Below are 12466 nucleotides of genomic sequence, written 5' to 3' on the forward strand. Positions count from 1 at the left end.
AGAGGGAGAGGGAGAGGGAGAGGGAGAGGGAGAGGGAGAGGGAGGTTAAGGAGCTCCAAAGGGACAAGAGATGAGATTTGTTAACTATTTGATGTGGGAGATAAATTACAGAATGAAAGGAGGAATGAAAGTTGAAACTCTATCTGTCTTTAGTAACAATGAGATGAATGATTAGATTTGGAGGACAATTATATCTTCCGGATGAATGATTGTGATGGTTACAATTAATAGTCAATTTGATAGACTTTAGAGTCACTTAGGAAATGGGCTTCTTAAAATATCTGTGGGAAATTGTTATGATTTTGTCAACTAATATGGGAAAACAGATTTTAAGTATGAACAGGACCATTCTCTGGGCAGGGCTTCTTTCACTATGTATAATAGAGAAAGGACACTGAGCACTAGTGTGTATTCGTGTTCCATTTTCCATTTCTGACTGTGATATAACCACCTGTCTGATGGATTACACCTTAAACAGAGATAATATAAGTCCTTCCCTCCTTTAGTTGCTTTGATGATACTATTTTATCACAGTAATATAAAATATAACTAAGTCAGTGGTCAAAGAGAACTGAATGATATCTAGGAGGTATATAGGCCAATGGTTAAAATATGACTGGAATCACAATTTGGTCCCTAAGTAACTATATTGAATAACAGAAAGCCATGTCTACACTGGGAAGATAGATGAACATTGAGAGAAGAAATAGTTCTCTTACCTTATTGGTACTAATAAGAACATGTATTGCTGCCTACCTGTGGAATTGTTTGTAGAGGATGGAGCCAGAGAGGAAGTTGAGAAGGAGGTGGTAGCCATAGGTACTGAGACAAAAACAAAACAAAGCAAAAGAAAACAACAAGATCAGGAATGAAATACAAATGTGATACATCTTTAATAAGTGGCAGCAGCCTGGGTGACTATATCCAAGAATCAGTGTTTTGTTTTGTGGCATCTATTGTTTAAAATTTAGCATCACCCTTGGGTTGTATACTTTGTGGAAGATGGATGATTCTTACCACCTCCACTCAGTCTGTATTTCTATGAACTATTTTAAACTTCTGTCCACTTAAAGTGGATAGTAGAAGAATATGTTGGTTCATCCAGCATCTCATATGTTTTAGGAGAATGGAGCCAACCAGTGACATGTAGGAGTCTGTAATACTCACTATTATACCTGAGGCTGAGTGTGTGTAAGTTGTAGAAACATGGGAAGATGAAGAAGGAAAAAGATTGTCAACAAAAGGCAACTGTTGTCATGAACCAAGCTCTCTGCTACAGAATGTCTTAAAATACTAGATTAATGTTTCTAAGCTTGTTTTCAAAAAGTTGTTATCTCCCATTCTACCTAGCTTTTATTTGAAGCATATGTTGAGTCTAGAAAGTATAAACTATTTTAGCCTTCTAGTCATCTAAACTGTGCTTAAAAATTCATTGATTTGATGCAAATGAACATGAAATGATTTGATATGAACAACAAAAATAAAATGGTGAAAACTTAAAAAGGTAATTTTGCCATTGGAGAGAAGTTTTACTCAAGACCGGACAGACTACCAACAGGTATGCTTTATTAAAGGAAAGTGAGGTGCCTTGGGAGATTATTCAGTTAGTAAGGCACTTGTCTGGAATTCAGATCTCCAGAACCCATATACAAAAGCCAGGTCAGCATACCAAATGTACAAGCCCATCGCTAATCTTAGCATGGTGGAGGTAAAGACAGGGAATCTCTGTAGTAAGCTGGCTAGCCAGATTGACCAAAACAACAAACTCAAGGTTCAGCAAGAGACCTCTGCCCCAATATATAAGATGGAGAGAACTTAAATAAGACACTAGGTATTAGCTTCAGGGCTCTATGTGCTTGTACAAACAGATACATATGCAACATCACATACACATATACCTAATCAAATGAATACCACACATATGCATATGGAAAAGAAACAGAAGGCCAAGTTCCCATCTGTAATGGATCAAATGAACTTTCTACATTCAGAAGAAAATAGGCTCCATTAACTCTACTGTTAAGCCCAGCTGGAAGACTGAGCTAGATGCAGAGATTTCATCTCAAAGCTCACCCAGGCAGGAAGAACCCCACATTTAAACATGACCCTCTACATTAAAGTAGAAGCCTCTATCATAAAAATTAGGGAGAAAGTATTCTGTGTGGTTGCTGGAAACTCCATTTTCCTGTATTTTTCAGGGAGGAGGTGCCTATATATGGGGCAATAGCAGGGAATAGATCTCTGCTCATTTAAGGTGGAATGTAGAATTGGGATAAAGTATGAAGGGAAGTAGGTTCACAGACTCTCTTATTTCTAAGTTCTGGGTTGTATGTGGTAGAAGTTTTCAAAATTTCAGACATCCTAAACCTCATCATACTAGCTACTAGAAGTAGTGACTAAGATCTAGTGTGTACAAGCTGCACAAATTAAAGAATAAAAGTAGTGGGATTAGATATAAAGTAGATAAGAATTACACATGGGTTGCTAAGCTGCAATAAAGGTAAGCAGCCTGATATGCTTAATCTTGATTGTCAGTTTCATGGGATTTACAATAACCTATGCATGCTTATGAAGGCAGATCGAGTGATGCTTAACAGAGCAGGAAAGGCTCTCCCTGAGTATGGGTAATGTCATTTCATGGTTTTAGACTCTGAAGTATATGAAAAAAAGAACATAAATTGAACACCAACCTTCCTGTTTCTCTGCCCATACCTTCTGTGCCATGGAGGACTATATATTTTTCTAAACCCTGAGCCAGAATTAACCTTCTCTTTTATATCTTTTAAGAGTTTTCTTAAACCAACAAGAAAAGTGACTAATACTCATCTCCTCACCATTAACATAGAGACTGTCCTGATCCAGAGTGTAGGGGCCCAGAAGAGTGACACCATGCGTCAGCTTGCTCAGTTCCAAGTAGAGTTGCTCTGTGGCCAGCCCAGGACCCATGTGGTCAGCATAATAGGTGCAAACTGTGTCTACTTTAGTGGCTTTTCCATCCTTCCTGGAACTGGGGAGAGAGTATAATCATAATAAATAACCATAATAATAAAGATAAATGCTCTTCAGAATTATTAGAGGAAGTGAGTTCTCAGCTACACCAAAAATCTTCTCTCTCACACTCAGGAAAGGAATCCACAGGGCCCTGACTACTTTGGTTCTTAGGAAAAGAAGTCAGGACTATAAAGTCACTAGAAGATGTCTCAACTCTGAAATACTGATAAATAGAACTAGGGAGAGAGCTCAATTGATAAAATGCTTATAAGGTGCTGAGTTTGATCTCAGGAACCTGTTTTTAATTAATTAACTAATTAATTAATTGATTGTTCATTTGTTTTTTTAAGCTAGGAAGGGTGGCATGCACTCATAGTCCCAGCACCAAGAAAGTGTACATAGGAAGATTCTGGATCTCATTGTTCAGGTAGTCTTGCTAGTCTGATCTACTTAGTAAGTTACAGGCTTATAAAAGTCCCTATTTCAAAAAGAACTTTTGAAATTAAAAATAGGTGCAAGCTCCTGATGAAGACAGTAAGCTTGTCCTTTAGTACATGCACACACATGCATGAATGTGTTTATACACATATAAGCTCATTTACTGAAGGCAAAACCTGCATGTACATGAAATAATTAAAAAAAGTAAAAGTATTTAGATTGGAAAGTTTGCTCTTCAAAAACATTTCTCCCTGTATAATTTATACTGAGAAGAACTGGTGAGTGGGACAAATATAATCAAATTTATCTCTTCCAGGAGTCAGTTGTTGAATCAGGGTCTCTCTTGTTTGCCAGATTACAAGTGGGCTGCAAATGTTTGCTGCCATTTTATGTGGTTTCCTGGGGTTGACTTTAGTTTTTCACGCTTCCAGGAGAAGCATTATACCAAGTGGCCTGTGGTATGTAAAACCATGCCAGGAATTTTGGTAAGGAATTGATATTTTCTAGAAAAATCTATTTAGTAGAAATTTCCATAACTTTATATTTATTTATATATTGAATAAAAAATATATATACATAATTTTATCTGTTGCCGGACATATGGACTGGTTCCTTTTTCTTGCTATAGTAAGCAGAGCATCAATAACATGAATGTTTGAGTGAGATGTACATTTTTTTGTTTTAGAGAAATCTTAGAAGTATAATTGGAAATCTGAGATAGTAGTTCTTCTTGTGAAAGAAAGAAAAGAAACGAGAATCTAGAACATTTACCTGAAGTTGGTGTCTTATTATACTAGTAGGTTCGGTAGGGATTTGGGACATTTATAAGGGAAAGTGGTAGTATCAAGAGATGTGTTTTCCTGGCACTTCTGACTCCTGAATATCCATCTGTCTGAAGACATTGGGGGTGGGGGAGGGCAGGTAGGAAGTAGCTTACACTGGTGGGCCTGAAAGCACACGGGCTGCCCAGACTTTTAAGGACTCACCTGAGCAAAGTCAGTCTGCAGCCAGTGTACAAAGGGCCTATACTGGTATTCTTAAACAAGGGCCCAAGCTGTAGAAAAAAGAATAGAAGGTGAAGCAATGGCACAGGGGACCAAAGGCAGCTTTTGAACTTTGGTGAACTGCTTTTCTGTTGGTGATGCACAGTGTTGGTGGGCATGAGTAGAACACAATTGGAATGAACCAGTTGGGTAGGTAGAACTGAAGTTAAGAGAGTGTGGGTGAGAGTGATGGGGCTGGAGAGAGTGTGGGTATGGAGATAGGTGGATGGGCTTGAAGGATGCTAGCATGGCTGAAGAACAGTAAAGGAACCTGAAGAGGAGTTCTAGAGATGGCCAGAATGAGGTAGGCAGAGCTCAAGATGGGTAAGTGGAATCATAGAGGAGGTAAGGCTGAGATTAGATAGGATGGAAAATGGCAGGCTAGTCAGAAATGTTTGGTTCACTAGCCTGGTTGGTTGGAGGTAGAAGGGTATTAGAGAAAGATACATGGGACCAGGCAGGAGATACTTCTCAAGAGAGGTATGTAGTTATAGAGTTTGGTTGAGTGGCTATGGAAGGGTGCTGGAGAAAGATAGATGGAATAGAGAGGATTCAGGGATGAAGTGAAGCAAACAAAGCTGGAATAAAATAAATGGGACTTGCCAGGTCTTGCAGGATCTTTTCTACAGTACTAAATTTCTTGGATCCTGCAGGCTGCATGTCCTCCGTGTACAGTAGGTTGGTGATGGTGAAGTTGAAGGTAAATAACTCCAAGGATGAGTCTATAAGTGGTAAGGAGACAAGGAGAAGATGAACTTTTTGTCATGCCTGGTGATCAACACAGGGCAGGCAGAGCCTGAGGACACAGTCCTGACTCTGTCAGCATCTCACTGGAGAGTACAGCACTAAGTATTCTTGGACCACTAATTCAAAGCAACAGTGCTAAACCATTCCACATTTCAGGTCAGGAAGGAAAAATATAGGAAATAGCTCAGTGGGCAAGACTGTTCTGCAAGCGTGAGGACCTGAGTTCTGTGCCCCGGTACATATGTAATATCTGGATTTGGTGGCATATACGGGTGGTCCTGGTACTGGAGAGATGAAGACAGTTGGATGACTGGAGTTTGAAAGTTAGCTATCCTAGCTAAATATGTGAGATCTGGTTTAATGAGAGATCCTGTCTTAAAAAATATGGTGAAGCATAATAGAGAAAGACATACCAGGACAATCATTGGCTTATACAACCATGTAAATATATGCAATTGAACACATATGGACACATGACACATATATACAACTCAACAACCTTCCCATACACACATACACAAGAAAAAAATGAGAATTTACAGAGCTTAAAAGGGGATATCTTCAGCCAAGAGTCTCATTTATATTTCTATTAAATTGTTCACCAATTTTTCTAACCATTCAGCCAACTATAACTCAATATCATTTCTCTGTTGCAAAAGAAATATGGCAGGATGCACCCAACTACAATGAGCTGTGATTTCAAGGACTTCCTAGCCTGAGCACCTGACTCCTTCCTTTTATTATAAAACTGGTCAGGGACATATTCTTCTTCCAAACTGTAATGTGATGAATTTTTTAGTACTCACTGCTGGGACTGGTTACTGAAGTCTGGTGTGTGTAACCTACAGTAAGAAATCAAATGACAGAGAGTAAGGAGGTTTGAATGTATGTGGAGAAAAAAGAATATGCTTAGAGTGAGACAATTTGGGCTTTGCTGCAGAAAAAGTTTATATGACTACAACTTACCATTGACATAGAGACTATTCTGTTCCAGGGTATAGGGACCCAGTTGAGTAGTGTTGTGGGTGAGGTGTTCTAGTTCCAAGTATAATTGCTCTCGGTCCAGACCAGTGCCTGTGGAGTTTGGGTGGAAAGTACAGACCATGTCTACTCTGGTGGCCTCTCCATCCTTCTTTGGCCTAGGAAGGTCAGATAGAGGAGATAGCAATAAGTAGACTGACTAGTGCTTTGTTAATTTGTTTTTTATTTGGTTTATTGGGGATTATAATTATTACACTGAAAACACTCAGAAAATTGTATGAGGGAAACAATGAACTCTATGATTCTAAAACACATGTCAGTTGCACCTTCCCCAGAATATATTTGTTGATGTGAAGGAATAGTTTTGGTAATCATAGCTTTAGGATGAGAAGATGGGGTAATTAATATATATATATATATATATATATATATATATATATATATATATATATATATATATATATATATATATATATATATTAATATATATGTATATATATATGTAGATTTCTAAGATACATGTTATGGTTAATATTGTCAACTTAACATATTCTTGAATTTTTCATACACAAACCTCTGGGCATGTATGAAGAGTATATTAGATTTATTGGGTAAGAAGAATATGTTTTGCATCTTCTAGGCAACCCACGTATAAGGAAGTTTTTGTATTTTGCTTGGAATTTCATTGTTCTGATGAAGCTGTTATCAATCTTACACCTTCCATCCTTCTTTGCCATTAGACCCAGCTCCTTTAGCTTTCAACCACACACTGGAGATCAATACCTTTCCAATTATCTTCTCAGCCTTCAGTATATGGTTGAGGCATTTACTATTGTAGAATGTGAAGTTCTTGGGTACTGAGCCCCTCAAGGGTGCAGATGGCCATTGTTAGTCTACTCCACTTGAATCTTATAAACCAACCTAATAAATCCCTTTAAAAATATGCATTACCTAATAGGTTCTTTCCTCTGGGGAAATCTGACTAATACAATCCTATTAAGTATCTTACTATACATAGAACACCCACCCATAATAATGCTAATATGGCAATTTCTTTGTCTTGTACCCTAGTGTCTGGCACATATTAACTCATTGTTTTGTGTGAATCATCAAGAATGGTGGGATGTGCTTCAGACTGTATTTAAAAGTGGTAGAACATATCTTATAAAGGATTGGGCTATGTGAGGATTATTTGAGTACTATGTGAGGACCATCTGTCTGTGACATCTGTTCCTCCACTGATCATCAAGATTGACTTGGATGACCTGATTGGCTTAGCAGGTTTCTCCTCCCTCCTTTATCACTCAAATGCATTCCTCTCAAAGCTGTATGCTTACCTACGTGAATGACTTTCTAGAATAGAGAAGAATTGGTCTTCAATTAAGGGCATAGGAGTAGTTGTGATTTCTTGGAAGGAATATCCAAAGAAGTTCTCATGAAATACTGTACAATATTAAATCTTATATATCTCCTAGATGTTCACACTGCAAAAGCATGATACCTATGGTGGTGCTATTGGGAAGTGGTAATTGCTGAAGAGGAGGAGCTAAGTGAGAGGTTTTTAGATTATTTAAGGGTGTGCTCTCAAGGAAACTGTAGGACTCCAGCCTGTTCCTTCCTTTTGTTTTGGGTCTGGATGTGGTCAATTTAACTCTGTTGTCCCTCCACAATCCAAAAGCAAGGATCCACCTAATTGTAGATGGAGGTGGCTCCAAATCTGTGATCAAAACTAAACTTTTCTCTTAGGTTTGTGATATAGCCCAGTTGGTAGAGTGCTGTCCTATTGTTCATGAGATGCAGGGTGCCATCATTCTAGCACCACACACACTGGGCCTGGTAGCATGCACCTGTAATCCCAGTATTTAAGAGGTAAATGTAAAAGAATCAGAAGTTCAAGGTCATGCTCAGATACATACTGAATTTTTGCAAACCTGAATGTGTCAAACAAAAACACTTTTTCAATGTAAGTTTATCATTTTAGGGCTTCTCATTTTGTTTTGTTTGCTTCACTGATAGAAGCTAATATATATACCTTGGAAGATTGAAGTTCAGAAGAAAGAGAAAACAGAATCAATCCTGACTCAGGGACTATAAAAAAAGGCTGAGAACAAAAAGAAGACTTAGGCATAGAAGATGTATGTATAGAAACTCTACCATGCCTTCCTGGGTGGTCTCCTCTATGGGTCTCACCTGAGTGAGGTCAGTCTGCAACCAGAATACAGCAGGTGAACACTGGTATTTTGGAACAAAGGTTTAAGCTGTGAAGAAGAGAGAGGGTTCAGTTAATGGTCTGAGTAGGGAAAAGTGGGAGGGGCAAGAGAAAAAGAAGTGTTATACTAGAAACAGTATGTATGGTAAAGGAAGCAATGTGTGAGAGAGGATGGGTGAGAGAGGCAGTAGAGATGTAGACCAATTAGAATTTGTAGCAAGGGCATTCATGAGTGTGAAAATAAGAATGTGGTGTAAACCAGTGGTAGGTAATAAAGGAAAGTGGGCAGGATTACAAGTGGAAGGTAGACAGAACTAGAATGAGTTCAGGGGCATTCAATGAGTATGGCAAGGGAGGGATGAATGGAGATCAGAGAGCTGGAACAAGCACTGGTGAGTATAGGAAGACAAAAGTAGAAAAGATTGGATGGGTGGGCACACTACTGATGCAATATGAGAGATCTGAGCAGACATCAGAATGAAGTATAAGAGAGAGACAAAGGTAGTGTTAGATTGGAGGAGGGCTGCGGCAAATGGGATGGGAATCAGGACAATGGTGTGGCTGGAGTAAGTGGCTGGAACCTTCAACTCTGAGTAGGGCAAGGGCAAGTGGGTAGGTCACCAATGGTAAAGGCAAAGTATGTAGGCATGGATAGAGTAGGGAGTCAGGTTGTAAGTTGGTGAAACAAGAGCAAGGTAACCAAGGCTGGAAAAAATAGGTGAGGCAAAGTATAGCAAGACAGATATGGTAGGTATCAGTAAAAAAGGTGGTGAAAGGGAGGTAAGCAAGTCTTGAATTCACGGACAAGTGATAAGTGGAAATTATAAGAAGGGGATGGTTGGCCTGGGAGCAGGTGGGTGGGGACCAGAATATAAGTAAGCATCCATAGGTGGTCAAGATGGGGTTGTGGGTAGGACCTTAGTGAATAGATTGGGCAAGTAAAACATGATATGGTAGGATTAGGCAGATGGGGCAACAGTAAATAGGGCAAGGGAGGGAGCAAGTCACCAGAGGGAAAAGCAAGGGAAGTAGGTAGGGATAGAAGGGCTGAGCAGGGCACCATAGAAGACCACAGGAGGAATACAGACCAAGACAGGGAGGGGGTGGCTAGGACTTTAGTTAATTTGTTGGGCAATTGGGTAGTAGATGGTGTAATCTTTAGATAGGTCAAGAAGAGGTGAGAAGGGCTGGGAAAAGGTAGGTAGAGGCTCAATGGCTATTATAAAAGTAATCTAAGTAAGCATTTGCTGAGGTAGTAACAGAGGGATACGGGTATAGATGGAGTAGGTGGTCCAACCATTAGTGACTAGAACTAGAGAGAGGTAGGCTGTGATGAAAGAGATAGAAGAGGTACCAGTGAATAAGGCAAGAAGGCAGGGATATAGTGAGTGAATGGGGCATCAGTGAGCCAGGTAAGGGTAGACGAATGGTATAGGCAAGTCTTAAGGATGTGAGGCAAAATGTAAGCAAGGCGCCATTGAGTGTGGCATGTGGGATATGGGTGTCTAATGTTAGATAAAACAAGAAAGAGAACTGGATGGAAATTTAATGGATGAGTTGGGAAATCAGGTGGCAGGTATGGCTAAAGTGAGCAAGCAGGACCAAAGGTGACAGAGTAGGTGAGGCAAGGGAGGTGGGCAGAAGTCTCACCAGGATCTTCAGGATTTTCTCCACTTTATTGAACTTGGCTGATCCTGGGACCCACATGTCACTCATGTATGGTAGGTTAGTGATGGTGAAGTTAAGAGTGCACTTTAGCAGAGCAGAGCTCAAGGCTGCAATTAGATTAGGAGAGAAGTTAAGTCCTGAGTCATATAGGAACTAGATTTAGGGTTTAGGATGTATTTTATATTCATATCACTAGGACTCGTGCATTCACATGTAGGGCAACAGTTCAAGATGTCTCTCACAGAATTAAACAAACAAACAGACCAGTAATTAAACACCATGGCAATTCAAATATAATAGTAATAGCTTTTGGCCTTGGTAAGATACCACATTTTACAGCATACAGCAGTTCTTGCAGAGATCCATACCTTGTCAAAGTGCTGAGAATAACTTTTTAGTATTTAGATATACACAGAACATCTGTGTCACCCCCCAAAGCTCAGGGATTATCACAAAAGAGTAGGAGGAAAGAAGATGAAAGGAAGATGGGAAGGAACTCTATGGAACTGTCTTAAACACACAACATGGCAGATGCACTACATTTACCACAGCTGTTACCTATACAAAGTTCCAGCATGGATAGAGGAGGAGCTCATCTAGCCCATCCCTTGCTGAGGAGCTATTAGCAAGTAATGGGTTCTGAGGGTTGTGGTAAAAACATGCTTTGTAGTGTAGCCACTGGTGAATTGTCCATGCTTCTATCACTGCTTTTGACTAAATGTTTTCTTTATCTGTTGATTCCCTTCATGTCATAGCATGGCAGCTGTACATAGCTTTATCTATACATTAATAACAGAGGAGTTAGTTGCTAATTAGGGCTCATTGGGGCAAGTCCATCAGAGGAGGAGACCTTGGATGTCTAGGGCACAGTGCTAACTTCTCCAAGCAGGATCAATAGTCAGTTCAGAGTAAAGTCTTGGGTCAGAGAGTTCTGAAAACAAGCAAAGGCATTTAGAGCCATGGAACTTATATACTTGGGCATATGTATGTGGATGTGTGGTATGCATTTATGTATCTGTGTTTGTTTTCTTTTTTTTTTCTTCGAGACAGGGTTTCTCTGTGTAGCCTTGGCTGTCCTGGAACTCACTCTGTAGACCAGGCTGGCCTTGAACTCAGAAATCCACCTGCCTCTGCCTCCCAAGTGCTGGGATTAAAGGCATGTGCCACCACCACCCTGCTTGTATCTGTGTCTGTATACATGTAGGACATATGTGTGTGCAGACACATGTACACATATATTAGATTCAAAGTTGATGTTAGGTGTCTTCTCCAGTCATAATCCATCTTATACATTAAGGCAAGGTCTCTTGCACTGAACCCAGAGCTTGCCCTTTCTACTAGTATGGTCTTTCTAGTTTGTTACAGAGAGTCCCTATACACACCTCTTGCATTCTGGGTTATAGGGAAGCTGCTATGCTCACCATGATTTTATGAGGGTTCTGGGGAACCGAAACTCTTGTTCTCATGTTTATGTAGCAAGTACATTATTTATTGAACCAACTTGAAGCTCTATATCACCAAGATGACAACTGAAGAAGAACAACAGAGACTCACCTCTGGCTTCCACACACATGTGTATGCATTACACACACACACACACACACACACACACACACACACACACACCACATACCCACCCACACCCCCACGCCCCCACGCCCCCCACACCCACACCCCCACACACATATTCACATCGGTGTCTTGGTTATTTGATCAAGTGAGTCAAAATAAGAAGCTGATAAATTCATTGCTTCCTGTATAAATTATTTCTTGACTATCTGGTCTGCTGGTTAATACTCCTTCAAGGCTTTGAGAAAGATTTAGAAGTCAGTAGACACCTACATTAAGAGGCAGGCAACAGAGAGTAGCTTTAGAGGCTGATGCTGGGGTGGGAAATAGTATTCTGAGAATTATCAGACCTTTGAAGACCTTCTATCACTATCAACCTTGGGATGCTCTGGGACATGGCCCTCAACCCCTTCTCCTGCCTCCTGCAATTACAGGAGCCACTAGAAGTATTTTCAGAGAAAATTTTACCTGTGGGATTGGAGATAGAATATGGTATATTTGAAGAAAGAATGCTAGTCATAGAGACTATGGGGAGAAAAGACATCAATTTAGAGTACAGACATCATCCATGTAGAGATTCCTTGAAGGGTGTCCTAATCTGGGTTCTACTAGGTTTTAAATTGCTATTCATGTCAACATAGAAGTTCAGTGAAAAATGAAATGGGAACAATGGGCTTTTGACTTCTTTTATTTCAAAGAGCTGGGGGTATAGTGACAAGTGTAGTAGGAAATTAAGGAAACTTAAAGTGCTCACCTCTGGGTGTTGTAGTCAGGATCTGGTTTGTGTAACCTAAAGAGATAATAGGAGATTCAAACTGTA

The 12466-nt window shown here is 39.8% G+C and overlaps 1 protein-coding gene across 1 annotated transcript in view; it reads right to left on the reverse strand.

The window, feature by feature from the left end:
• Positions 1 to 12466, reverse strand: part of Muc16 (mucin 16, cell surface associated) — a 183222-nt gene that overhangs the window by 61988 nt on the left and 108768 nt on the right. Inside the window, exons 38-46 of the mRNA XM_031344149.1 lie at positions 12401 to 12436; positions 10060 to 10184; positions 8391 to 8458; positions 6186 to 6358; positions 6026 to 6061; positions 5076 to 5194; positions 4416 to 4483; positions 2835 to 3007; positions 757 to 822 (exon numbers count right to left, since the gene is read on the reverse strand). Coding sequence (XP_031200009.1) covers positions 757 to 822; positions 2835 to 3007; positions 4416 to 4483; positions 5076 to 5194; positions 6026 to 6061; positions 6186 to 6358; positions 8391 to 8458; positions 10060 to 10184; positions 12401 to 12436 — 864 coding nt within the window. The remainder of the gene's footprint in view (positions 1 to 756; positions 823 to 2834; positions 3008 to 4415; positions 4484 to 5075; positions 5195 to 6025; positions 6062 to 6185; positions 6359 to 8390; positions 8459 to 10059; positions 10185 to 12400; positions 12437 to 12466) is intronic.

Source organism: Mastomys coucha, unplaced genomic scaffold (assembly GCF_008632895.1).
Source record: "Mastomys coucha isolate ucsf_1 unplaced genomic scaffold, UCSF_Mcou_1 pScaffold23, whole genome shotgun sequence".
Classification (NCBI taxonomy): Eukaryota; Metazoa; Chordata; class Mammalia; order Rodentia; family Muridae; genus Mastomys; species Mastomys coucha.